Here is a 26,450-nt window from a genome sequence, read left to right on the forward strand (position 1 = left end):
TTTGAAGAAATTCCCTCAAGATGTACTTGAGAATAGAATTGATGGACAACCTGAAACATAATGCCTCCAGCTAGTATGAAATTATAAAGACATTCTAAAGTATCTTTTAGCAACAATATATTTTAGGATTTTAAAAACTGAATTTGTGTACCATGATAAAATATATATCATCCACTTCAAAAATGAAGAAAAGGAAAAAGCAGAAATAAAATCTATGCTTATCCACAAGTTAATAACGCATCTGTACATCATACAGAATATTTATTGTATGTCCTCAAAATACACAAGAAACCATAAGACAGAACACAGGGTAAGAAAAACCCTTTAAGGTCATTTGGAAAGGGCCCGGCTCTTTACTGGCTAAAGTGTCCTCTGTTACAAATCAAACAAAGGCATCCTGCTTGGAAAATTAATGCTGAGCTTTGATTTAACAACTCAAACACCCACAAAATAAATAAAAGATTTTTTTTCTAACACCCGTAACAGTACCTGTCAGCCAACATTCCCATTGGCTGCCTTTTTTGTGTTAAATTTATCCCAAATATTTCACACATTTCAGAGAAGCAGAGCACAGGAGCTATCTCATTTTCTTCTCAGAGAGAAATTTTGCTCTCCCTGTCATCTTACAGGTCTGTCCTACAAATTAATTTCCTCTGATTCCATTCCAACCTTATGCTGTGGACAAACAGTAGTAGTATCCTAAAGCTGCTGGATCTATTGCGGATGCTTTTGGCAGCTTGCGTTGGCCCTGCAGCAGAGAGTGAGTCAACACAACAAAGCTTTCTGTACGTTGCAGCTGTGAGCAGGTGGCAGGACCCGCTGCAGCACATTATTCCTGGATTTGGTAAAAATGTATTTTTCCATTGTGTCATGAGAACTTTGACCTTATTGATTTGTGCTCAGCTCACTCCAGCAGCCACTCAACTCTTCCTTTATACAGTGTCAGAATATGGGAGGAAAAAACTGCCAGGTGATGTTACACACAGATGAAATGATGAGCTCCAGTTCTTACAGCTCCAAAGCTGATTTTATACGGAGACACTGTGCATACATATTTATGCATTTGGGTTTGGGAGTCATGTTAAACATAAATTCAGTATTAGAAGTATTTTTTTTTAAACATAAGCTTTCTGTGAGAGGACAAAACCAAAATGTGGGGATTTGAAGCCAATAGGCGGGTTTCCATTTAAGATTTGCGCACAACTTAAGCGATATTTTAAACAATGTCGAGATGACTGCGTTTCCACTGAGTGATGTTCTGCTACTTCTCTTCTGACGATAATATTCCAATAAGCATGGTGATGGATGTTCGAATGAGGGATTTCTGTAAAGTGATAGTCCACGATTTCATAGAGGAATTGTGGATTCAAAACATCCAGATGATCCACTCATCTTTTGAGTTATGTGATTCAATAGCTCTTGTAGTTCCTGCTGCATCGTAAGGGAGCCAGTTCCTTTATCATGTGACCTGTAAAAGCATTTTACAGTGATAGTTTTGCAAAATAACACTTTTTTTTTTTCAAAATAGACCCGTTTCCATTAGGCGTATTTTATATTTGCAATTTCAATTTACTCAATTTTAGGGTTAACGGAAACCCGCCTATAATGTAGAATTTGTATGTCATGATACAGTCATGACAAGGTTTGTTTGAGGAAAGAGATGTTTCCAGTGAAAATTGTTTCAGTTGGTGAGAATCACGAGGCGGAGGGAGATAAAAATTGTCTTTTGCTAGGGTCTGTTATGGTTTTGGTCTCAGTATACTTCAATCAACGTGCTGGTTGAACATTCTAAATCACCCTCTCTCTGAAACAGACACTTGACAATCACAGCCACTGCATGCAGCAAGGCCATGTGTGTGCCGCTGCTGTCAAAGAGCAACAACATGAACATCTTAGAGAAGAAATACTTAGAAGTATATGTTGTTATACCAGCCCAGTTGCCTGGAAAATGTTAGTTTTGTACAATTCTGCAAAGCACGGACACGTTACTTTTGTGCATTTCGACTTAATCATCTGGAGGTGGAGAGGTTGGTGGATGGTGTGACACCTAGTGAGACGGCTGCTGAGCTGCAGACCACAGTTCCAGACCTACAAACAACACAATTGGTTGTTTTTTAACGAGTCATTAGTGCATCTTCCAGTGACTTTCTAGCTACCAAATGTAGGTTGTTTTAAATCCACTGTTGCTGTCTCTCCTGCAGGGATACTACCATGAAAAGTGGTTGTTTGTTTACGTAGATATTGTTGCGTTCCTGCTGGCATAGTTCCACAAAAAGCACGTATTTCAAGCTAAAACGTGATTTTTTTTTACCATATCCATTTGTTTTCTGAGCTTAAACTTAACCATGCATTCACCACAGCCTTGCTGAAATGTAAAGACATGTAAAGTTTCAATGTATCTGCTACAAAATAACAAATGTAACTCATTCGTGGTTTGCAAAACCGTACAATGCCAACATTTATTCTGGCAACTGCGACTGTTACCACCACACCAGGCAAATTTAGATTCCAATTAGATTTTTATGTGCCAGAAAGTTAGCCCTTTAAATAGATGGAAAGTGTGTAGCAGTAGTAGAAAGTGTGCTGCCATTTTTCCAACAGAATGGAACCTACGTGCAGGGTTTCCCCACACATTCAGTTATGGGTGGCAGCCTGCCACAATTAAAACATCTGCCACCACAAATGGGTTTTATATTTTTGGAGCTGGACAATTTATTAGGAGTACTGTTGAAATACATATATACCGTTCCACACTCCTGGAGTGCAGAGTGTACTCTGGGAACAGACGAAGCAGCAGAATGCCAGGCACAGTAAAAGTGAAACTGAACTGTTCATTCTGCTGTGTTGAAAATGTTTGCTTTCACTTGCAGCAGCTGCTTCTCTCACCCATTAATCTGATCAGCTGCTGCAAGGATCCACAGATCAGTTATCCACCTCAGTTATTCACAAACTGCTGCTGGGGAAAAAAAACCTCATGGAGAGCTCTGCATTCACAGAGGAACTTAAAAATGAAAAACTCAAAATTTAGAGAGGGGGCATAGAATGACCGCCTTCTATTGGTATTTGCATGTGTCTGGTATATTTTCAAAGTAATATATTTGTTAGCAAGAAACTAAATAAGAGCTCAACTGGTCAGAACCCAAAACGATTGTTTAAAAAAAAATGGGGCTATGACTGGATGGGTTTTAACATGCCCTAGTTGCAGCCACTTTTTTTTTTTTTTTGAAAAATGCTTATTATTTTCCAAACCCATCCCCTCCAGACCTCTGACTGGATTCTCACAAGACTTTGGAGTGCTTCTGCAGGGCTATTGTTTTATGGACTGGAATATAAATGTATCACCTTCACACCTCCTGTGGCAGTTTTTTGTTCCCACTGAAATTATTCAGTACGACATTTCAATTCAAGTCAGAGACAATCGAGTGTCTTCAGTAATGCTCACACAGATTTAAAGATATGCCTGTTGTGAAGTGCTTCAACAAAGTCTCATTTTGCCATTTTACTTTCTTTTTTTGTTGCCATTTCAAATACACACACACACACACACACACACACACACACACACACACACGCACACACACACCTGCAAATGAAATTCAATAAATAAGACTTACAATGTTGTAAGGCAATGCTGACCATGCATTTGTCACAATGAACAACGAATCAAAGAACATACATGGTAACAATATGCACATTCATTAAGAGCAACAAGGTCGCCACTCCCCACTTTGTTTTTTAGAAATCAAGTGACGTGTTGAAGGCTTTCTGGGTGATCTCCTGATCGACAGGGCTCATCCCCAAAACACTCAGCTCCGGTCTGTGCAGTGGGACCGCCTCTTCATTCAGAGAGCCCAGTCCAACCAGCAGGCTGGACACACAGCAACTGGACCCAGCCACAGTGGGGCTTGTGCATTGCATCCAAAGTTCATTCAAGAAAAATCAGACATGTATGCGGGGAAAGAGATCCAGCAGCCAGCTGCTCAGAGCCTCAGGACAGTCCCGAGGTTTCCAGGTAACTCTGGAGTTTTCTCACTGTACTTCTGTCCAAGGAGCAAAGGTCGAAGTCAAATGTAGTGTTTGTGATGTGGAAGTGTCCCGTCTCTTCAATCAGGTTCACAATCTGGCAAACAGACACGACAATAGGTTTTTTATTTCCACAGCCTTATGTAATCAGGACTCTGTGCTGAGGCGTGCACGTGTAAGTCAGATATCTACTCAAACTAATTCACTAATCATTAAGTGATTCACACTGGAAATTGTTTTTTTTTAAGGATACATAAGGTGTCATAGTGAATAAAATAGCATAAAAATAGAGCTTGTTGCCAGTGGAGGATCCCCCATAACCTCCGACAGAAGTCCTAGCTAAGACCCCAATGTCCTAGAATCCTAGAATTGTCCTCAGATGCTAGAAATGTCCAAAAATCCAAGAATCTTCCTAAAATCCTAGAAATGTCCTTAAATCCTAGAAACATGTATTGGCAAGTTGAGTATCCTTGCTTAAGTGACAATAACCACTCAAAGTGAGGATTTTTCGTGGCTCAGAATGCCTTTGTTTGGCGTTAGCGGGACAGGTGGAGTGTTAGGGGGGCCCCCCCATGCCCATGCCTAGAACCGGCCTCGCATGTGATAGTTCATTAAACATGAAACCAAAGACAGAAAATGAAATCACATCAGTGCATGGGGAAGCTCTTTCACTGCAGTAAGTACCCACATTAACATCTCATTTCATCATGTACTGAGCTTTACATAAAAGTACATGAGCAGAAAGTGTAAATGTGAAGGCAGCGGGGGGCTTTTACATCAAACTGCCACAGGGAATCAGGATGTGATGGAAGGACAGGATGTAATCACAATGTTGACACCGAGAATCAGAGCAACTTTGTGGGCAAAAGGGGAACACAAGTTACTAAACTGAGATTAAAAGAGAGTTTTAAATTAGGACTGTCAGCGTTAACGTAATAATCACGATGCGATTTAAGAATGCAATTATCATTTAAATTTTTTAAAATTGTGTTGATCTTCAGCTGACATTCCTGTCTTTAAGAGCCCGTACCGGGCTGAGTTTTAAAGCTACAGTGATGATGCTGGTGTCATGTGAAACTACAAGACCTGAAGAATTCAGTGGTACCAGTGGGGGCTAAATAATGCTCCAAAGTTAGGCTCAATTTTGGTGATGGATAAATGGCACGGTCATTTCCCAGGGGTCCCTTGACTCTGACCTCCAGATATCTGGCCAAAAATGGGTTCTGTGGTACCCATGAGTCTCCCCTTTACACACATGCTGACTATATGCTAGCCCCATGCAGTTTTTTTGCTGTCATTTAATTCCTAATCAAGACAATCTGATAAGAATAGCTTTACCTTGTTAATATGAACTTCATAATGGTCTGAAATGTAAGACAATGGAATTAAAAAATGTGATTAAAAAATGGGAATATACCTGATTAACTGTCGATATTCTGTGATTAATTGCGGTTAAAAAGAATTATTTGTTTGACAGCCCTGGTTTAAATGGAATCTTTTTTGATTTCATGCTACTTTTTATGTTTGGTGCAACAGGATTTGAACTTGATTTCCCATGATTTATTCAGGTTAAACCCTTTAAGACCTAAGAAACTCTGCTTGATTTCTTTTAAAACTAGGGAAGAAAGCAATGAGCAACAGAAGAAGAAATTACCTAAAAATTTGAGAGAAATTGGTGAAAAGTACAAGAAAATAAAGTAAGAATTAGGGAAAAAAAAGAAAAGAAAAAGACAGAAAAAACAAACAACAGGAATTGGAAAGAGAGCTTTACAAATGATAATAATTGTATAACATAATTCTAAATATGTAATAATGATAAATATAAATAGTTTTTCAATAGTTTTTTTCTTTTTTCCCTAGACATTTTCTCTAGACTTTTTAGAAATAATTTTCCAAATCTACTAATTTCTTGCAATTTGTGGAGCAGTTCTTACCAAGTTGCTCATTGTCTTTTTCCCATTGATTTTGAAAATAATCTCACCAATATGCTCCAGGTTCAAAGGGTCAAATACTTGTGAAAGACGTCTGAAAGCAGCAAAACAAAAGTGATGACGCTCCATGTTTCAAAGGGTTAAAAGGTAATACTTGTGGGTGCAATCCAGCCTTTAAAAGTAACATGGGGGAGGTATTATTGACTTCAGACTTTGTAACCAATGGCTGAATGAGTATTTCTCATATATATGTTAGTGTAGGTTAAACTGTGGGAAAATGACAGTTTTAATGACAGAGCAGATATTAGTCAGACACACCTCTCTCATTACACTCTGGGTGGCATTTTGGCCCGTTAGCTCCCTTTCATTGCTGTTTAGGATTCATTTCTACTGGAAACAGCTACCACACTCATGTTGTGCTGCTGTCTAAAGACATGCCATGTGCATTACAGTGTTCTCTGTGATACAATATGTGGTCCCCGCAGTGTGCAGGAGAGGCTGCGACTTAATCATTTCCATCTCTTGGAGCAGGAAGTGGAGCCAGTTGGTGAACTTGGTTAGATTAACTTGATTACTGTGCGAGTTAAAGCTGTGCACGGGTGGTGCTGTTTTGGATGGGATTTCATGTTCCCTCGGAGCCAGACGCCTCGTTAGGAGAGCGAGGCAGAACTTGGCAACTGCTGGTGGGAAGATCCACCAGTCTGGTCATATGATAGGCCTCCAGAATATAAGTAAGAAACATGCAATCTCTTAGGTGGAGAGAGGTTAACCAAATAATTTATTGCTTCCAGATGAAGCAGCAGATTACAGAGGATCTGTAACAGATCACAGCTCCTCCTCTAATCTAACACAACAATGTAGCTGACTAACAGCACCGGCATGTGCTGATATTCTGCTGACATCAGTGAAAACTGTGGAAGCCACCCAATACACTTTTTTGTTATTTTCACTGGAGCTTGGCAGTTCACTCGAACTTTTTCATGGAAACCAACAAAGCAGGAATGAAACTGATAATATCAAAGTCCAAACTTCGACTGCTATCAGTGTTTTCTTATTGCCAGGGTAGCTTGATATTAAAGATGGGGAGTGTCATTATGTACAGACTATATGTTACATTCACTTAAGGAAATGTCCACCCTAAAGACACTTTTAAATGGCATCTGAAAAAGTTTTGGTCAGGTTATTTTCTTTCATTGGTTACTGGCCAAACATAAACTAAATGTTTTTTCTTAAATTTGTCCTTAAGAAAAGTCAGTGTCTGATTCATGACATGTCCATTGTTCCCACCCGAGTTCTTATCATAAAACCCACCGTCCTTGTAAGTTGACCCTAATTAGCATAGGTAATGCCCCGAAAACCCCTATACAAGAGCAAGAGACTGCAGGGCCCTGTGCACAATAAGAAACTAAAGATTAGGGTTGTATGTTATATTGAATATTCTCAAGGAACTGCGGCTTGTTCCACGTGATATATAAAATAACTATCGCGTGAACATCAAGTGAAAATTGTCACAGGGTTTTTATAAAACCACAGGTGCTTTTGTTCTCTCGCTCTCTGCTGCAGCTCTCTGCCTCTCACAGACACACACACAAAGCAGGGCTTTTGCAGAGCTCCAGACTTTGACTAGTGGCATAGTGTGAGCAGGTGAGGCGTCTGTTTGTATTTGCAGAACTCTGATTGTGCAAAAACATCAACACTTCCAGCCCATGGACTGTAAATAAAGATGGACGACAAGCCTCCACTTAACCCTGCTATGCTGAAGTGAGGTTAAAATATTCTGGATACGAACGTTGCCATCTTGCGAGTGCGATGTCATTGGGAGCCCACAATCTGTGCAGTAGCGATTTCTGCGGTGGGGGAGTTCCCACTGAAACACCTGTCTGACCAATTGCGAGCAGCTGCCTTGAATGCGAGTGCACAGATTGGCTGTCAACGCTGTCAATCATGGCGGAAAAGCCCTGTTTTTTTTATAACTTAATAACTCAATAAAACCTAACTTATCATGAAAACAAACACTTGAACAAACACCAGGGAGATGAGAACTACTTTCAGTGACAGAAACTATCTTTGGGAAAAATGTATTTGGCATGTGCTTTGGCTTTTTAGTTCAGCCTATGACCATTCACTAACATGGAGAGGCGGGTCTTAAGACCTGTACTGCAGTCAGACACCAGGGGGCGATCTAGATTGAATAAACTCATTTTGGGGGAGCTGTCATGTTGTCTATCTTTATATACAGTCTATGTTCCAGCCTGAGAGAGCCGGGTCCTTCAAAAGAAAAGCACCATGGGTACCACTTTGATTTATTTAATCATAACAATACTTTTTAAAGTTTAATCTAAAAGTACTTTACTTAACTTCCGTATAACTGTATTTTATTAAATGTTATTATAACAGTAGTGTATTTTACTTTACTATATTTACTGTAGCTACTTTAACTTCATTGTAACTGCAGTTCATTCAGTAATTTTGTATTTTAGTAGTTAACATTAGATTAAAGGACATTTAAAAATATCAAAATATAAATCATGCATTAAAGCCGTATCACCCAGCCCTACTGAAGATGAAGAAAAAAATAAGAGACGTAAGTCAAGAATGCCAAAACCAAAGTCTAAAATTGGAGGATCATCGGACTTCAGGACTGTAACTGTTTGTTTTGTCTATTTTGCAAGTTGAATCTGATTTGGCCGTTCAGTATGAATATTAGACAATATTAATATTAATATGTTTTTTTAACATGTTAAGTAGACTCAGCTGGACATTCTCTGTGACAGCAGCATTCACGTAGGACACAGAAAACAAGCTAATGGTGCTAATGACAGGTCACAAATGCGCAACAGACTAGGTGTCAAACAAAAGCCAGAGACTGTATTGTATTCAGTCAGTAAATTCACCACACAGAACAGAGAAGATAATGTTGTCTCAAGGCCTCACAGTGCAGAGCGTCTCTTCCTCTCTGTGCCGCTGCAGCACCTCAGCTGTAGCTTGTGTCAAATACTATTGCTAAAGTCAAGAGCACTTACTCACTTACTCAAAACAACCCAAGAAGCACACTGCACAGCACACTGACTAGGACACACACACAAAAAAAACAAATTGTGCAGCATCAGGAGTGCATATAAAATAAAACAAAAATACACATAGGATGCTAAAAATACATGTTAGACAAACACCCGGCCTGCAAACTGCAACCTTGTATATTATGGAATTAGGACTGAGGACAGAGATTAGCGCCACAGTGCTAAGGCCCAAAGTTCATGTTTATAGAAAATCAAAATCAAAAAAGCTACATTAATGGCATACTTGAAGGAGAGCTCCACTAATGTTTCTTATCAAAGTGCTACTGCAGATGTCAAAAAAGTCATTTAAAACCTAATGCTTTTGGCATGTGAGCTACAAGCATGCACAAAGTAATATATGCTAAACATGCTTGTTGCAATATTCCCCTAAAATGCAAGGTAATTTGCTAAGAAAATATTATTTAGAAAAGCAAGTCAGTGAAGCAAATGAGGGCTATGGGAAAAGTAATATATGCCTGGAAACAGTAATATACAATGATGCACTGTAAAACATCACACTCGTGTACTGGAATTATAACTGTTGCATCTCTCAAAGTCAACACTATTTCACACCACTTCATGTATCTTCAGGTCTCAATCTGTCTGTGAGGCCGTTTCTTCAGCTCTAACAGCCGTCTCTAGTGTTCTTCCACAGCTTGTGGCAAAAAGCCTCTGAAGCACGGCCGTGTAGAGCTGAAAAGCGTGGTGCATGCAGTGGGTGCCTAGTTGTAAAAATTAAGAGGTGCACGACCAAGCACCATGACAACCTTTAGAGCTTTTGTGTTTGACTTGAAAGGGGTGATTACGTCATTTTCTGCACAAGGGACACTACAGCAGGTATAGCCTTGCAGCAGCATTTCCACAGTGAACTGTGCGAAGGCTGATAAAAGTCTCGGCGTGATGTCACCAAAGACGACAAGTTTAAATAGTAAAAAACAACCACGAAAGTGAGTGCACCTGAACTCTGAAGCTCCTTATCTCTGCTGCAGGCTTTAGGATACATTAGCTGCTACGAGCAGAACACACCTGATCCTCCAACCAAACTTCTAGCACTCAACCCTTTAACATCTGGATGGACATCAATTTTCTACTGCTGTATTCCCACACCTTTGACTAAACATCTGAAACCTGTGAAAAAAATTGGTTGGATTGCTTTTAAAAACACGGGGAAAAACCTAATGAGTGACGAGGCAAGAAATGTCCTGCAAACTTAAAAAGAAATAGTAAAAGGCGACTATCAGTGGATTATTAGATGTCTAAAAAAAGGTCCAGAAAATGACATTTGTAATTCTTATAACTATATATTCAAAATGAGAACATATTTCATTTTTTGAAAGCAATATCTTGATGTCATTTTTTTTCTTTCAAATTACTAGTAGCTTGTTGCCCTCTTTTCATGTTTTAGAAATAAACCATGCCAGTTTGCTCTGGTTTTAAAGGATTAATTGCATTGTGGGTAATGTCTACCAAATTTTGACAAGGATGAAGAAAGTGTGAAACAAAAAGAACAATATCTCTTTGCTCTGTGATTTAGATCTTTTTTTTTTGTTTTTAAATCTCCCCACTGTGAGTTCAGCATGTTACAGTGCAACACTAAAGGCTGAAAATGTGTAGCTGAATGAGGAAGGCTGAGTGAAAAAGGTTCATCATAAAGGAAATGCCAATTATCACCAAGTAACACCTTCAGTTCAAGGTGTTCCGCACTGACGATACATCATAGATCATCGTCACATAGACATACACACCTGCTGCAGGATGTGACCTTCTCTTAGTGTCATCAGTCTTTTGTGCAGCTCCACCAGCTCGTCCAGGTAAGCCTGGAAACACACAGCAGCATGCTGTTAGCTCGACAGCTTCATATGACGCTTTACCCAGAAACCAGCCCACGCACAAACACACACTCCCAACCTACATTTCACCTGTTGGTGGTAGAGTCATCCCAGGCTGCAGCATGTCTATCTCTCTCTCTCCTCACACACGCTCGCACACATGAGCGCACGCACACGCGCGCACACACACGACAGAAAGGCAGACTTATGTGCTGCAGCGGTGCGTTCACTGGCAGTAGGAAAGAAGTCTATTGCCCACATTTAGTGGGTTGACCCATGTTTGACAAACCCACGTGCATGCGCCTATTTTGGTGGTAAAGGGGTATAACAGACTAGTCCAGCTTATCTGATGTGTTTATCAGTAAAGCTGCAGTTACACCTCATGATAATCTGATTCTCCTCGGAGTCAGCGCAGACAGAAAAGCCGCTCCACGGGCACACTGGACGCTGTTGCTGTTGTCGGCATGTTTGATTCTTATTTTTTGTATCCGTTCATAATACGCATCTTTTTAGAATCATGTAACAAAAGTAACACTTTTGCTTGATTAGTAACTGTAATGTGATTACTGACTTTAGAACAATTGTAATGTGATTACAGTACAAAGTAAAGCATTACACCCACCAACATTGATTCGAAATACGCTGGTATGCTTTCATACCATGACACTGTCCAAGACTTGTAGAGGGTCAACTTTTCTTTTTCTTCTCTCTTGTTCAATGGTACCATGCCACTAGATTATACAACTATACTTTGGTGCTCATGATTTCTGTAACTGAGCCATTGAATTGTGAAGAATCTAACAGAGCTAACAACTAATCATGCTAACCAAAGTTAATCTTTTAACATTTCTATTTGCCCTGCAGTGCTAACCTGCTTGGAACTAGTGTTAGGTTGCCTGTAGCTCTGAGTAGGACAGGAGAGCGTCCGACAAGTGCTCGCTGTGAGCTTGTCATCATTGCTTTACCAGTTTTAAACTTTATTGTCTAAATTTGGCAGGAAGAGGTTCAATACTCTGAAAGCCAAGACTTCATTTCAAATCAAACAAAACCCCAAAATGAGCAAAAATTGCAATGTTGACAAAAATCCATGTTTATCTGGAAATGAGCTATTGCAACATCTGACTGCTCAGCACACCACATATATACATCCAGAATATGTTCTTTGGCAGCTTATTGAAGCCATAATATGTTTACACTGAGTGACATGTTCAAACCCAAGACTCTGCTGACTTTGGAAAGTTGGGGAACTCCAGTTGAAAACAGCATGAGGAGTTGCTGCCAAAATCAATCTCCGGGTGTTGCATAAAAGCCAAGCAGCATCAAAGCCGTGTCATACTCTGGTCAGGCTGGATGACATATGTTACTGGCAATATTTCCTCATCTGTTGTTGGTGTGCGGGTTTATAGTGAGAAACTAAAGAGAAAAGCCTTGTGTACCTTGTCACAATCTATGTTTCTGCTCTTGTCCTGCTTGCTCTGCTTGGTGGGACTCTTCACTTCCAGTATCTGACAGAGGACAGAGTAAACACAAGGAGTCAAAGTGCCTCTAGTGACTTGGAGCTAAATATGTTAACACCTTGCTTACCTTTTGGTGAATTAACAAAATACATGATACATACCTGGTTATTAGTAGTCTTTAGTAGGGGCGGGGCTTCATTACGGGATGGGGGAGAGGGCGAGGAGCTGTCACTCTCACTGCCATCACTCAAACTCACCCTGGGTAGTTCATCACAAGACAAAAGACAAAGAACAAAAGCTTCACTACATCAAAATGCATTTGACTCCTTCAGTGAGGCTGCCATGGTTCAAAAAAATCACCACCTCCATAAATGATCAAAGCTGTACTTGCAACTTTATATTATGATAGAGTTCACTTTCTGGAAACCATTTATACATAACCAGAATTACTGCCTTGCAGCTGTAATGCCTCAGCGCACCAGTCAAGCTGCAGTTACAGTTTACATTAGTGTCAGTGAAAACATGAATGCTTCACAAACATTTTCCCCCCTGCAGCACAGAAGCGCTCTACAATCAGCACAGTTTACAGATCAATGTCACCAATTCAGCATCTGACCGAATGTCTCCTCTTCGGTTCCTGAGAGTCACAGTGAAGCTGACCTTTGACCTTTTAGATATAAAATGTTGTCAGTTTATACTGTTAGAAATATGTTTATACAATATGTTTGTAGAAATATTTTTGTTATTTTAAACACATTTGTTTCAGTTTTAATTTCGATAATTGAGATAATAATGAATGCAAACTCAGAGAGCAAAATCTAGCAAAATCTAGCAAAATCTAGCAAAATCTGAAGTCAAAGTATTAAATATATTGAGCAGCTCATCACCACAGCCTCTGTGTGTGAATGAGTTCCCTCCGACGGGCCTCCGTCTTAAAATCTCATAACCTTAATAAGGATGCACACAGTGTTAGTGAGCAGCAGACTGGCAGCTGGTGATAGTTTAGTGGATCAGGTGATGTCTCATACAGTAAACAGTGTCGCACAACTAGCAGCGCTTAAGACTGTCAGGTTTCACCGCACTTCGCTGGTGTGTGACACAGAGACAGCACAGGAGCAGAGAGCAGAGAGCAGCACTCCAAAATGACAGCAAAACATGGTAGAGACTCAGCAGACGTTAATACGTGACTATTTTGGCACATTTACCCCCCAGTGTGGCAGATAAATTCCAAAGATTTACTTGCATTTGGCGTTTGGTGGGTATTTTTTGTCTACCCCACTGACAGTATTTACCATGATTTCAAAGCATGATAATCACACATGAATTTTACTGCGATTATCATGATAACCGGTAACCATTACAGCCCTAAAGTAAAGCTAGCACATTGTCAGATTTTCACTGCACCATTATTGTGCCAGAGGATGAAAAAAAATGCCTGTGATCTCTATAAAATTTGAAAATAATAATTTTTTAAAAAGTAAAAAAATTATGCTATTCGTCATCTTTAACTTTGTTTGTTGCACATTTTGTCTCATTTTGATGAATGAATTACACTCAAGTACTCCGTGTTGGTAGGTGGAGAGAGAGTCTGTAACTATAACTGTGGTTTGTGGGTTTTGGTTGCACTAATGTTGTGAACCTACTCAAAGCCAACTACTACTGCCTTTATTACTAGTCATACCTCCACTATAATTATACACATATGACTGTTACTGTCATATATAAACTACAATATTTGCATGTAGTGTTACATGCTATCATAAGTTACATTTATTCATTTTTATGTCAATAACTATTGTTATATGTTATGTTATTGTTACTGTTATTGTCGCTGTGCCCCCACTCTCTCCCCCCTCTCTCTTTTTCTTTCCTTGGACAGACGTGCAGTAGATGTTGTGAAGAACAATAAAATTACAGTAGCATATCACTAAATGATACATAGGGTTGTAGGGACAACCTGCTCGACCTCCTGAGCCACAGACGCTCCATTTGTAGGTTCCTGACTGGAGTCTTTTGCACAATGATCAGAAAATCAGAAACTCTGATTCTGCTGCTACTTGTATATATTGCCTCGTACAATACAAATCTCCTGCCTTTTGTACCCACCACATTGCACAAATGTGGATATATAAATATAGTGTATTTATGTATGAACATACATTATGTTTTTTTTTTTTGACTTGTTATTCTTTACTTTCTCTTTGTACTTCTTTGCACTGTGGGCATGGATAGTAACTCACTTTCAATTCCTTTATGTCTAACAAAGATGGCAGAACTGATAATAAAGCTGACTTTCACTTTGACGTTCCAATCGAAGCCCTTTGCAAAACTTGTTTTTGACTGAAACTCCATTATTCTTCTTGTGAAAACTTGCCACAATCCACTCCATCAAGGTTACACAGAAAATCCCAAAACTCCCTCCTAACAGCTCACACAACCGCAACAGTCTAGGTAAAATGGCTGACGTGTCATGAAACACATGTGAGACGCAGAGGCCGATCAACAAGCTGGCAGCTTGTTGTAACCATGTACTGACCTGCGTTGGTGGTGTGTGAGATGTGTGTGTGCTGGTCGCTCCACATCAGAGTCCATGTCGTTGTCATCGTCATCCTCTGAATCTTCGTCGTTGTCATCTGAGTGCAGATCCTGCATGACGGACTGCAGCGGGCCCAGCACTGTGTGAGCGACAGAGAACACCATGACGTTGGCACTGAGGTCTTGAAATCAGCTCAAAACATGCAGTAAGCAGCGGGTCATGCTGTGAGGTGGAGGGATGGTCTGGTGGAGCTTGTGACCTGCACATCCTTTGCAGTTTGATCCTGATTTACACTTTGAAACGTGAGAAATTTGGTTTGATTTCTTTGCCAAACATGGAAAGCAGGCAATTGGCAAGCTCAAAGGAAAAGAAATGTGATATTACAAACAAACTTAACTGTCTGTCTAATGTTACCATTGTTCCCCTACTTGCTCCTTGCTGTTTTCATATTGGTCACTTGTATTGCACTTTGTCACGTATGTTTTGTGCTGTATGTTTCCATGTTATTTAAAAGATATTAAATATCACTTAAGGAAAAAAAATTTGGGAAAAAAATGAAAGGGCTAAAAAAAAGAGCATAACATTTCTAAAAAGAAAATTAACTGAAATTAGCCAAACAAAAAAAGAGAAAAATAAAAGAACAGAAAAGTGCTCAAATAAAATAAAATAATAAATAAGAATAATAATTTCTGATAATTACTATAATTATCAATATAATTTGTTCTTTAAAATTTACCCTAGTTATTAAATATTCTTCTGGTGATTCTCTCTCCTCTTTTTAGTTAATTGTCAGGTCTTTTTTTTTGACACCTTTTGGTAACTTTTTGCAATTTGCTATATATTTCATGTCAAAGTTTCAGACTGCCTTTTTTCCCCTGTTTTTGAGGGAAATCAAACCAATTTACTCGGTGTTCAAAGGTTTTATTGCTTGGGAAAGGTGCCTGAATGCAGCACATGAAAATTAATGTCGATCCAGGTTTCAAAGGGTTAAAGCACAGGGTTTCCCACACATTCATTTAGTTGTGGCGGCCTACCAAGATAAAAATATCTGCCACCATGCAATAATTTTCTATTTTTTGAGCTGGACTGTTCATTAGGTCCACTGTTGGAAAATAAATACTTTTCAGTTATTTACTGCACCACACTATTGGAGCACAAGAGTGTACTGTGGGCACAGATGGAGCAGCAGAACTTAACTGCTCATGTCACTGGGTGTAAAAGTTTGATGAATTATCTACCCTTTGAGAAAATATAATTATGTGGAAAACGATGAAAGGATAAGGCTTTCGTTTTTCTATGTTTTACTTATTGTAAACAAACTCCACAAAAAGATCCAAACCATCAACGTGTCAGTCCATCTCTGACTCTCCTACACTGTCAGGGCCACGAGCCCAAAGCCCTCTGGTTCCTACTGAAGGTGGACATCTTTCAAAAAAATAGACCACAAATGTATCGTTTCATTGGAAAAAAAGACTTCGTAAAAAAACAGCTGCTCACTGTAGTTTTTGACAAACCTTACTCAAACGGGAAGAAAATTATTGGTGACTTTGCATTTTAACTTTATTTTAATCCTTTGAAACTGGAGCAAATTGGTTTGATTTCTTAATAAAGGGAAAAGGCAACAAGCAACTTAACTAATAAAAAATGAATAAATAAATAAAAAAGTTACTAGAAATTACCTGAAAATAAGCACAAAAAAGTAAAAAAAGACAAACCAACAAGAAAAGGACCTAGAAAAAGTACTATTATATATATGAATTTATTCTATATATCTTGTTTATTTTTGTGTCGCATAGAAATATAAAATTACTGTAATTATAAATATAGTCTCTAGACATTTTTCCTATTTTTCAGAAAATGTTCTAAAAACCCTCCCCTCTTTTAAAAAAATTGTTTTTAAGTCAAATTTCTTGCAATTTGTAGGACATATCTTGTCAAGATGGTCATCGCCTTTTCCCCAATGTTTTCAAAAGAAATCAAACCAATTTTCTCAGGTTTCAAAGGGTCAAATAGCTTGCGAAAGGAATCCGAATGCAGAAAAAAAAAAAGATATTGATTGAGGTTGATTTCACATTTGGTGCTCCAGTGAGTGTTTGTGGCAGCAGCATGGCGTATGTTTGACTGGGTCAAAATAAACTGTAGTGTGTGTGTTTATGGTAATGAAGGAACATGTCACCCCGTGCAACAGAGTGGGTCAGTCATGTGTTCAACAGGTGAACAGTGGAGGTTACACAGTCTGTTCCCACACTGAGACACGACAGGAGGACATACTGTGGGTACTTGTTACACGTTGCTGGATCAGCGGGGATGGGTGTCTGCAGGGTTGCATCCTGTGCATGATAGAATAATAAAAGACCCTTCTAACATGACTGTAGAGAGATGCATGAGTTTCATGCATAAAGACAAGCTGGAACAATACTGTCCATGCAGATGTGTAAAGGGTGTGGCGGCCTCACAGGAGCTGTTACCTGTGTGGGTGGTGGCAGGAAGAGCCACCCTTTTCCTGATGATGAAGTCCACCACTGCATCCAGAGAAAATTACAAACACACAAGCAGAGGTCACCCCCTTACACTATGTTCAGGCCTAGATGACTTCTGCTACATTTTAAGCTGCTGTTTCTTTAACTGTTTGGACATCATTCTTATCAGTTATGATTAACATTCATTCTATATATTCTCAGATCTAGGGGATGCAGCAGCTACAGATTACAAAGTCAAACAGATTTTAAACATTTGGCTTGATTTCTTTCAAAAACATGGGACGAAGGCAATGAGCAGCAAAAGAAGGAATGACAGAAAAAATAGCAGGAATTAGAAATAACTACAAGAAAATCACATGGAAGGAGTTTAAAAACGGAAAAAGAAAAAACATAACCTGGAAAAGTGCTTAAAAATTATTATAATTCTGTAACATAATTTAAAATATGTAATTATGATAATCATCATAATTCATTTCATTTCATTATTTTTATCGAGTCAATTTCCCATAGCTTTTCAGAAAACTACCTAAAATTACGACAAAAACAAGAAAACAAAGAAAGAAAAAAAAGACAAATCAATCAAGAGAAAAAGTGCTTAAAAATTATAATAATTCTGTAACAGTGTTTTAAATATGTAATTGGAATAATAAGCCAAAACGTTTTTTTTTTTAGCTTTATTCTTTTTTTCCCCTAGCAAAGAAAATTGTCTTAAATTAGTACTAAAAAAATAAAAGAAAGGGAAAAACTTAAGTAAACAGGACTTGGAAAAAGTGCTGAAAAATTATAACAGTTCTGGAACATAATTTTGTATTTATGTAACAGTAATAATCAGCTTTAAATATATAGCACCCTAGCTTGTTAGAACAACCTTAAATTAGTACAAAAAAAGAAAAGAAAAAAAATAAACAAAGCAAACAAGACTTGGGAAAAAATGCTTAAAAATTATAAGAATTTTTCTACTAATTGCTTGCAATTTGTGGAACATTTCCTACCAAGCTTGTTATATCGTTTTCCCCCATGTTTTTAAAAGAAATAGTACCAATATGCTGCAAGTTCAGATGTTTAAATACTTGTGAAAGACGTCAGAAAGCAGATTTCAAAGGGTTAAATAAAGATACTTCTGCACTTTCAAGTCAATGAATGATCCAGAAGGCATAAAGTGAGCAGGTGTTCCATAGTTTCCTATCTTAAATAAAACTGTCTTAGATCTGAGAGTTAACGGGTTAGATAACAAAGCTCTGTTCTGTTTAGGTAGAAAGGAAATCAGTGCCGCTGCACTATAAATTCAGTCTCTAACACTGAGCTTCTTTCAATTCTGCAAACTAAAATATACCAAAACTACCAGCAGCTCCATGTTAGTTACTAGGGGTGTAACGATGCATCGATCTGCATCAATAAAAAGATTAAATGAGCAACGATCACGTAACATCGTTGCAAAGTGTAAACCGATCCATATCATCCTCTTTCAGGTGCGCCCTTGTTTTGAAAGTCTGTGTCACCGTCACACAGCATCAGGCAGATGATGGGGAGCAGCCAAGAGAAAGATGATGAGGATAACGCTGTTTACACTGGAAAAAATCATCGCTGTGGAAATGTTTTGTTTTCAGAGAAACTGCGAGTCAACAGATGGCGCACGTCATATGTAAACAAAAGCCGCACTAAGGATTCATGACATACCTGCCGGGCCACTTGACTGACTTCTTTCTTACGTTACGTTAGCTGCTCTGTTCAACAATGTTGACTGAAAATCATCTGTGCTGCTCTGTCAGGAGATGCAGGGACTTAAACCAGTGGTGAGTAAAAGAAAGCATAAATAATATTAAACTGGTTAGGTTATGAGTAAAGGAAAAGTCTGCTAGCCACTAAGCTAATTTTTGCAATGTAAAATGCCATAGGCTTATGCTAACAAAGTTAGCATGTTGTGTATGTGGGGGAAATGCGACCTACAAAAGACAGTTGTTTTGTCTATGACCCTTGATAGTTATTATTGAGTTTTGTACTTTAGTGAAAAGATCTTGTTTTAGGAAAAAAGATCATGGTTTGAATTAAAATTAAAACATTTTTTTCAGAAAGCATTTTCAAACAGAATGAACAGGTTTTAATAATTTCCAATTATGTATATGTTGTTTTCATCTTTTCTGGCCAAATGCAAAGAAAGGGGTGGCAGTTTCTTCTGTAACTGACTGTGTTAAATGAGCAGATAACATCAGCCCATATTGATTGCAGGCGTGGTATCGTGGTAGACTTTGTTATGCCGGCAAATATCGTATTGTTGTCCAAAGTATCGATATAATATTGTATCATGATGAAACCAGTGATTTACACCCCTATTAGCTACATGGGACCATTACACTGATCAATTCTAACTGAGAAAAACAAAATGAGATCAGGTGAAATGAATGCATGTTCCAGATAATTACCTTGTCGTTTGTGGTGTGTGGGAGCAAAGCCTGAACTGGAACTGGAACTGGCTGGACTGGGCTGTTCGGACTGGGAGGGAGAAGAGAAAACAGACTGTGAAAAATAAAATATACATGAAGCAGACTGAAGTTTGATCAATAGTTTTTCACCAACATCAACACAACCCAAGGCTTAAAAAAGAGTTAAAATGGTTTTCACATTCTGTACAGCAGAAGTTTTCATGACTGATAATTGAGCAAGTGATTAAAAACATAAAATAATGAATGGCCAATAGAGCAGACATGAGAGTACAGACATAGATAGAAAATCTACAGCGCTGGGACACGCAGGGTCCAACTTATGAATAAGCAAAATCCAGTGATGGAGTATAGTAGCAAAGTACATTTATTCAAGTACAGTACTCCAGTAAAATTTTTGGCACTTTATTTAAGTGTTTGCATTTCTGCTACTTTAAATTTCACGCAACTTCATTTAATTCAACGTCATACTTCCCCAAAAGAGTGAAAAGTCTGGGACGATGCATATTACAATATTAACACCAAACTCTAACAACGCCACTGATCCCACACCACTGACGCTACTCCACTTTAGCTATTACTACTACTAGCCATACTAGGTATTGCTGTGAAAAAAAGAGGAGTATGATGTCATTATGTTGCCATTATAACCATATGAGTATATGATATGATATGAACTAAACAAGAAATGGCCCAAAAAATGGTAAAAATGTGCAAGAAAATTGCATGTAAAAAAACAGAAAACAAAAGTAAAACACAAAAATAAACAAGAAAATGACCTTTAAATAAAGTGCTAAAAATGAAAAATAAATTAAATAAGTTTTTAGATTTTATTTGATATTTTTCTGATAATATTCTAATCTCTCTCTCTCTCTCTCTCTCTGTTTTTTAAAACATTCATTTAATTTTCAGGTTGTTTATTTGGCCCTTTCAATTTTTTTGCAATTTGCTCATTGCCTTTTTCCATGTTTTTTGAAGAGAACGAAACTTTTCTGTGTAGGTTTTCAAGGTTTAAATACTTGTGAAATGTATCTGAATGCAGAACAGGAAAAACTGATATCCATCCAGGTTTCAAAGGGTTAAACAGTCTCAACAGACAGACAGACAGTCTGAACATGGTGAAAAGTAGGGCTGGGTAAAAAAATTGATTCATCAGTGCATTGCAATATGTTTTTTGCCAATTCAATATCGATTCATGAAATCCTGAAATTGATTATTTCCATTGTAATGAGGCCCCGCTCTCGTGCAGGCAGTATGAGTGCCGCTGGAGTGTGATTGATGTTGTTCAGAGGCCCCACTTGACCCCCAAACAACATCTGTTGCTTATTGATCAAAGTGGCAACAGTGGTGCGAGGTAGCAGTTTGTTAAAATCAGCGCCGACAACATTAAAAGCCGATGTTTGGATACACGAAGTCGATAGTAGTTACGTTGTGTGTGAGTCTCGTGAGTCAGTGTGAAAACACTGCAACAATACGACGAACCTACGTAACCATTTGAGCTGACCAGTCAGATGTTTTGCAACCTGTTGCTAACGCTAAAGCTGTGGATCACACACAAATGCAGGTTGACAGATCCTGCATATGTGTTTAATACTTTTGTTAATTTCTACTCAAGCAAAAATGTGCAATTTGCTGTACTTTAAATTTATTTTAGTGGAGCGCCTCGTGGCTCGGTGGATAGAGTGGGCGCCCCATGTATAGAGGCTATGTCCTCCCCGCAGCAGCCGCTGGTTCGATTCCAATCTCGGCCCTTTGCCTCATGTTGCCCCCTCTCTCTCCCCCTTTCACACTTGTGCTGTCCTATCAATTAAAGGCAAAAATGCCCAAAAATATATAAGAGTTTTCAAATGTATTTTAGTTTTATTTTTTATCTAATAAAGAGTAATGTAATGGTACAATAAGTTTTGGTGTCAGTTTGTTCTAAATCCATACAGATAATGCATGCTTTATTGAACACATATCAGAAGGTATTCTAATGAATTATCTGGGTATTTCTGACATCAACACACATAACTGAATCGATATCAAAGCAACTGGATCAACATCGAATCGAAATCGAAATCGAATCGAATCGAATCATGACCCAAAGAATTGAAATTGAATTTGATGGTGAGGTACTTGACAATACCCAGCCCTAGTAAAAAGCTCCTTTCAGACGTTCACACACATAGGAGTCCACATCATATACTTTTTGGAACCTTTAGATGTCACCAATACATCAAGCATGTGTGCTCTGTGCAGTGATCCCAGGTGTGCCAAGGTGTGAGATTGGGCAGAGCTCCAAGTGCTCTGCTGAGTCTTTTCTCCACATTCCTGACATTTGTACGTGTGTTTGGCTGAGTCACACATGCTGCCTGCTGACTGTGTTTGGAGACTTTAAGAGAAGAGATGGGAGAATGCCACTGACACAGAGAGTGAGTTCTGAACCACAGCCAAGGTTCAAGGTAGTGTTGCCAATATGGTGAAAATATTTGATTTGTTCGGGCAGTCTTCCTTGTGTTAAGATTCCAACAAACCATATGGACACGCAATCATCAGAGGACCATCATGCCTCATACTGTGATGCCTCTGGATACCTGACTTTGTCCTCATGAGTAACTTTAACACAATGTTGTAAATACACATAACAGTACTGCCAAAAAGAATTTAAATATTCATTTGTACCCACTGTACCTTTTATTTTACTTCTTCAGGCTACACTGAGGTTCTCATGATGTTAAAGATCAGGGAGAAGGATACACGTTTAGTCAATTCAATCTAAAGACGGTCACAAATGCCAATTTTAAGTAGCCATTAAGGTTAATCAGAATCACTTTTATTATTATTATTTAACCCCTGGGGCCCGCTTTAATATTACACACACCCGTATCGCTCTGCACACAAAATGTATTTTTCAGAATCAAGCTTTAACAAATATTTTACACTCGTGCTTTTTTTACTTTCATCAAGTTATTTTTTTAACCAACATAACTCCTAATCATACATATCAAATGTTTCAGAATTTCAGAATTTTAACCCTGTAAGGCTTTTGTTATGATGCCACTATGTTTTTAGATGAAAAAAAAACGAAAAATATATTTTTAATATACTACATGCTAAGTAGATTTTTTTTTTCTTTTTTCTGATGATAGTCTGGGATATTTCAGTGATTAGCAACAGCATTAACTGTGACAGTGCACCTAGTGGAAATAGCATGTATTTTCTCCATATGCCAAATATGGCAAAAATAACGTAATCAGGTGGAAAATAGTCAAAATGACAAATTCCAAGGATGACATCCAGAAATAATACAATGCATGTTTTTGTTTTTTAATGGTTATCAGATCAAAATTTGCTGTTTGAATGGGTTTCAGTAGAGCATTTTTTGACCTTAATAGTCTGAATGTAACAATTTAGTTTCCACAGTGTATTTTAAAATTAAATACACAATCTTGAAAAAATTTATGCCATATGCATGAGCACAGCCAAAATGATCAATAAACGAATAAAGAAAATAAAGAAAAGCATGTAAAACATGCCAAACACTCCCTATAGGTTAAACATGACAAATTCCTGACAATACCTGAATCTCAAACATGTTTAGACATGTTTAGACATATATATGTCAATAGTGACATATATATGAGGCCAGTGCTCCTAAATACATTTTACAATTCCCACACATCTGTTTTTAGTTCCAAATGCGAGTGAAACACTTCTTAGATACAACAGATTTATGCCTTAAAAATTAGAAAAAAAAGTCACACTTGAGGAGGACTTGCCTATCGATGTGGTATGATCACAAATAGCAATCACGCATCGCTACAATGGATGCATTGTTTCACCTTTTGGGCACAGAATTATCTCACCTTAAAGCTGCCACTGGAGGTAGCAACAGCGCCGAAACATTGAAACTGAGATAGGCCTACTGCTAAACAAACTTAAACAAAGAAAATGTGATTTCAGGAAGATGTATTAAAAGTAAAAGTACACATGCAAAAAGGTTTAAATAAATCTAATAAATCCAAAATAAGGAAAATAATTAATAGAAAAAGAAGCAATTCCTTATACATACAGTATATATGAGATTTAAAACCAATAAATGTTTTTTCCATTAAAAATGGCTTACACAATGAAAGAAATAGTTCCCAATTGGTTTTCTAATCAATCGACTAATTATTTCAGCCGCACTTGTATACTTTTATACTTTGGGTTTGTGTGGAAAAGAAATCTTAAGCACAATATTTCCCTCTGAAGTGTAGTGGGGCATAGGTGGAAAGTGGACTGAGATTAAAATACTCAAGTAATGTCAAAGTAACCTCAGATTTGTACTTCAGTGCAGTACTTGAGTAAATGTACTTAGTAACACTTCAGCTCTGGTCAGCAGAGGGACACAGCAAATGCTGGTAAAATATGTGGGTTGCTGATAAATTTGCTGAACTCACCAGCCATAAAAACAATAGTAATCTCATGAGTGGCTGGTAGATTTTGGCATCCACCAGCCACAGTGGCAGGTGGACAAAAAATTTTATCATAATAATTTCAATTTTATCTATAAAGTCCAAAATCAAAAATTAAAATTAGCCTCAGAGGGCATTATCAGGTAAAAGGTGGAACACTGAAACATAATGGTGATGGACTGTGGCACAGTTATGTTGGTCTCCTACAGGTATGTAACACCACCCGCCTGTCTGCACACCACCTCCATTATATCACTAACAAATATATCAGGACCAGAGCTGAAGCTCATTTGTGAGGAAGAACGTTGACACAGGGAGTTTGCTCTCTGCCAGTCACTTAAAATGCGGAGTATCTGGAGCTGGTCAGAAGTAGGGCCTGCTCCTCTGGTCCTGCTGTGGTCTCTCTGCTTCTATTGGACTGGAAAAAAGGCGCTCCCTAGTGGCACACTGAAATGAAACCGCGAATGAAGGCAGGAGTGCTGTGCCATATGCGAGGTGCAGTCGAGGTGGGGAGTTAATTGTATATGGGGAGCAGCAGTGCAGTGCCACAGCTACACAGATATCATGCTGCTATAGAGCTGCGAGAAAGTCCCTTTATCATGCCTTCTCTGCATTTTTACATGCAACTAAACAACGGAGGAATCATGCCGCATCAGTGTGTGATTACAGACAGCATGCCGGGAAGGCAGAATCAATAGAGGCATGTAACTCAACAGAGTCAACAGGCCTCTAGTGTGACATAAAACATACACCACGGCAGTGCTCTGGGTTGTGGTTAACCCTAACCCTTTCATCTAAATGCTTTGTTTACATTAAGACTGCCATGTATCAGTCCACTGTCCCTAGAGGTGCTTTCATAAAGATGTCTTTTTAAAACAAGTTTACTTTCTAATAAGACTATTATTTTCATTATTACATCCAAAGAATACATACAAAGAAATACTTCGCCCTCCTTCTCATGACCATTTTAGTAGACTAAATAGTCGCAGTGGAGGAGCAACTGTGGAGGTTAGTATATAAACCAAAAATCAAAGACTAGGCTGCTGCTGCAAACTAGAGCTGGCCAAGAAAACAAAGTGGGCGAGAAGCAACCTCCAGAAGAAACATGAGAGAAGAAGAGAGAAGAGAGGACAAAAGGCAGAGCCACTTCAATGGCTGTCACCTCCTGCCAACAAACAACACACAGCTGGTCTGTTGGTTTATGGGACAGCTTCTTCAGAGTGTCATAAATCTTCGCACCACTCCTTTTAAGGGCTTTTTGTCCTGCTTTCCTCAAAGCCACCAAAGCTGCCCTCTTCAAAGACAATAAATAGGCTTCAGTCAGAGTCCGCCGGCATTAATCTGGCTTCTTCTCTTAACTCTTGGCACAGTTAGGACGGCCAAAAAGAAATGCCAGCAAACAAGACCAAAGTGACCACGAGCATTTAGTGTGCTTGTCTAATTCAGCAGGGGCTGTCCAAACACAACTGTTTTAATGTGAATTAAGAAGCCTTCCAGTCTGACGCTGTAGATTCATTCGAACACAGCCAACTCATTATAATGAGATGTTGTGGTTTGCAACATAAAAGTATCAGCTCATTTTCACTCTGCTGCCGTTAACCCTTTAATGGGTTTCTCAGCTGTATGGTAGCTGTAATATCTGACTGAAACGATGTAGCCTGACTGAGTAATTTCTAGCACTCTTGTTGGCCCCACACCCAAAAAACAGAATTTTCAAACCAGACCTTTTCTGGTGGTTTCCCTCCAGAAAATCAGTCAAAGAAAAAACTCACTCCTGATGTATGATATGAGGTTTTCAAAAGTAATCGAATTTGTTTTTATGTGTCAGAATAAAATAATGTGCACACCCACCCTCCAGTTTGCTGGTTTAGTAATAAAAATCCCAAAACAAGCTCAAATCTAATGAACTTTTTAAGTTGATACTGTACAAAGTACAGTGGCCCTGAGAGTCAAAACATGACATTCAATGAAGACATTTCAGAAATCACAACAATATTTCACAAAACATGTTTTACAAAACACAACATTTCATAAAACAGAGGCAGTGGAAGCATTGCAGTGCATCACATAATGAGGGACGGTGCATCCAATCAGTTGTGACAAATCATTGTCTAAATGTACCTTCCCATTCCTGGCTAAGTCTCCCCTAACGCCTTTGTGTTTTGTGAAATGTTGTAATGTTTTGTGTGATGTTTCCTGAATGCTGCATGAAAGTGTTTCCTAAAATGTGTAATGCCATATATGTTTTTTAAAAACAT

General features: G+C 38.5%; 1 protein-coding gene across 3 annotated transcripts in view; it reads right to left on the bottom strand.

Moving 5' to 3' along the window:
* Positions 1-244: 244 nt before the first annotated feature.
* mllt3 (MLLT3 super elongation complex subunit) overlaps positions 245-26,450 on the bottom strand; it is a 68,482-nt gene continuing 42,276 nt past the window's right edge. For 2 of the 3 annotated variants that reach the window (XM_042512542.2, XM_088074007.1), the window contains exons 8-14: positions 19,736-19,805; positions 17,304-17,357; positions 14,836-14,974; positions 12,461-12,557; positions 12,279-12,347; positions 10,759-10,830; positions 245-4,120 (exon numbers count right to left, since the gene is read on the bottom strand). In XM_042512542.2, coding sequence (XP_042368476.1) covers positions 3,989-4,120; positions 10,759-10,830; positions 12,279-12,347; positions 12,461-12,557; positions 14,836-14,974; positions 17,304-17,357; positions 19,736-19,805 — 633 coding nt within the window. In that variant the 3' untranslated portion in view covers positions 245-3,988. The remainder of the gene's footprint in view (positions 4,121-10,758; positions 10,831-12,278; positions 12,348-12,460; positions 12,558-14,835; positions 14,975-17,303; positions 17,358-19,735; positions 19,806-26,450) is intronic. The other variant, XM_042512543.2, reaches the window with a different exon arrangement.

This window comes from Plectropomus leopardus, chromosome 23 (genome assembly GCF_026936395.1).
Source record: "Plectropomus leopardus strain MGB_pleo_1.0 chromosome 23, ASM2693639v1, whole genome shotgun sequence".
Classification (NCBI taxonomy): Eukaryota; Metazoa; Chordata; class Actinopteri; order Perciformes; family Serranidae; genus Plectropomus; species Plectropomus leopardus.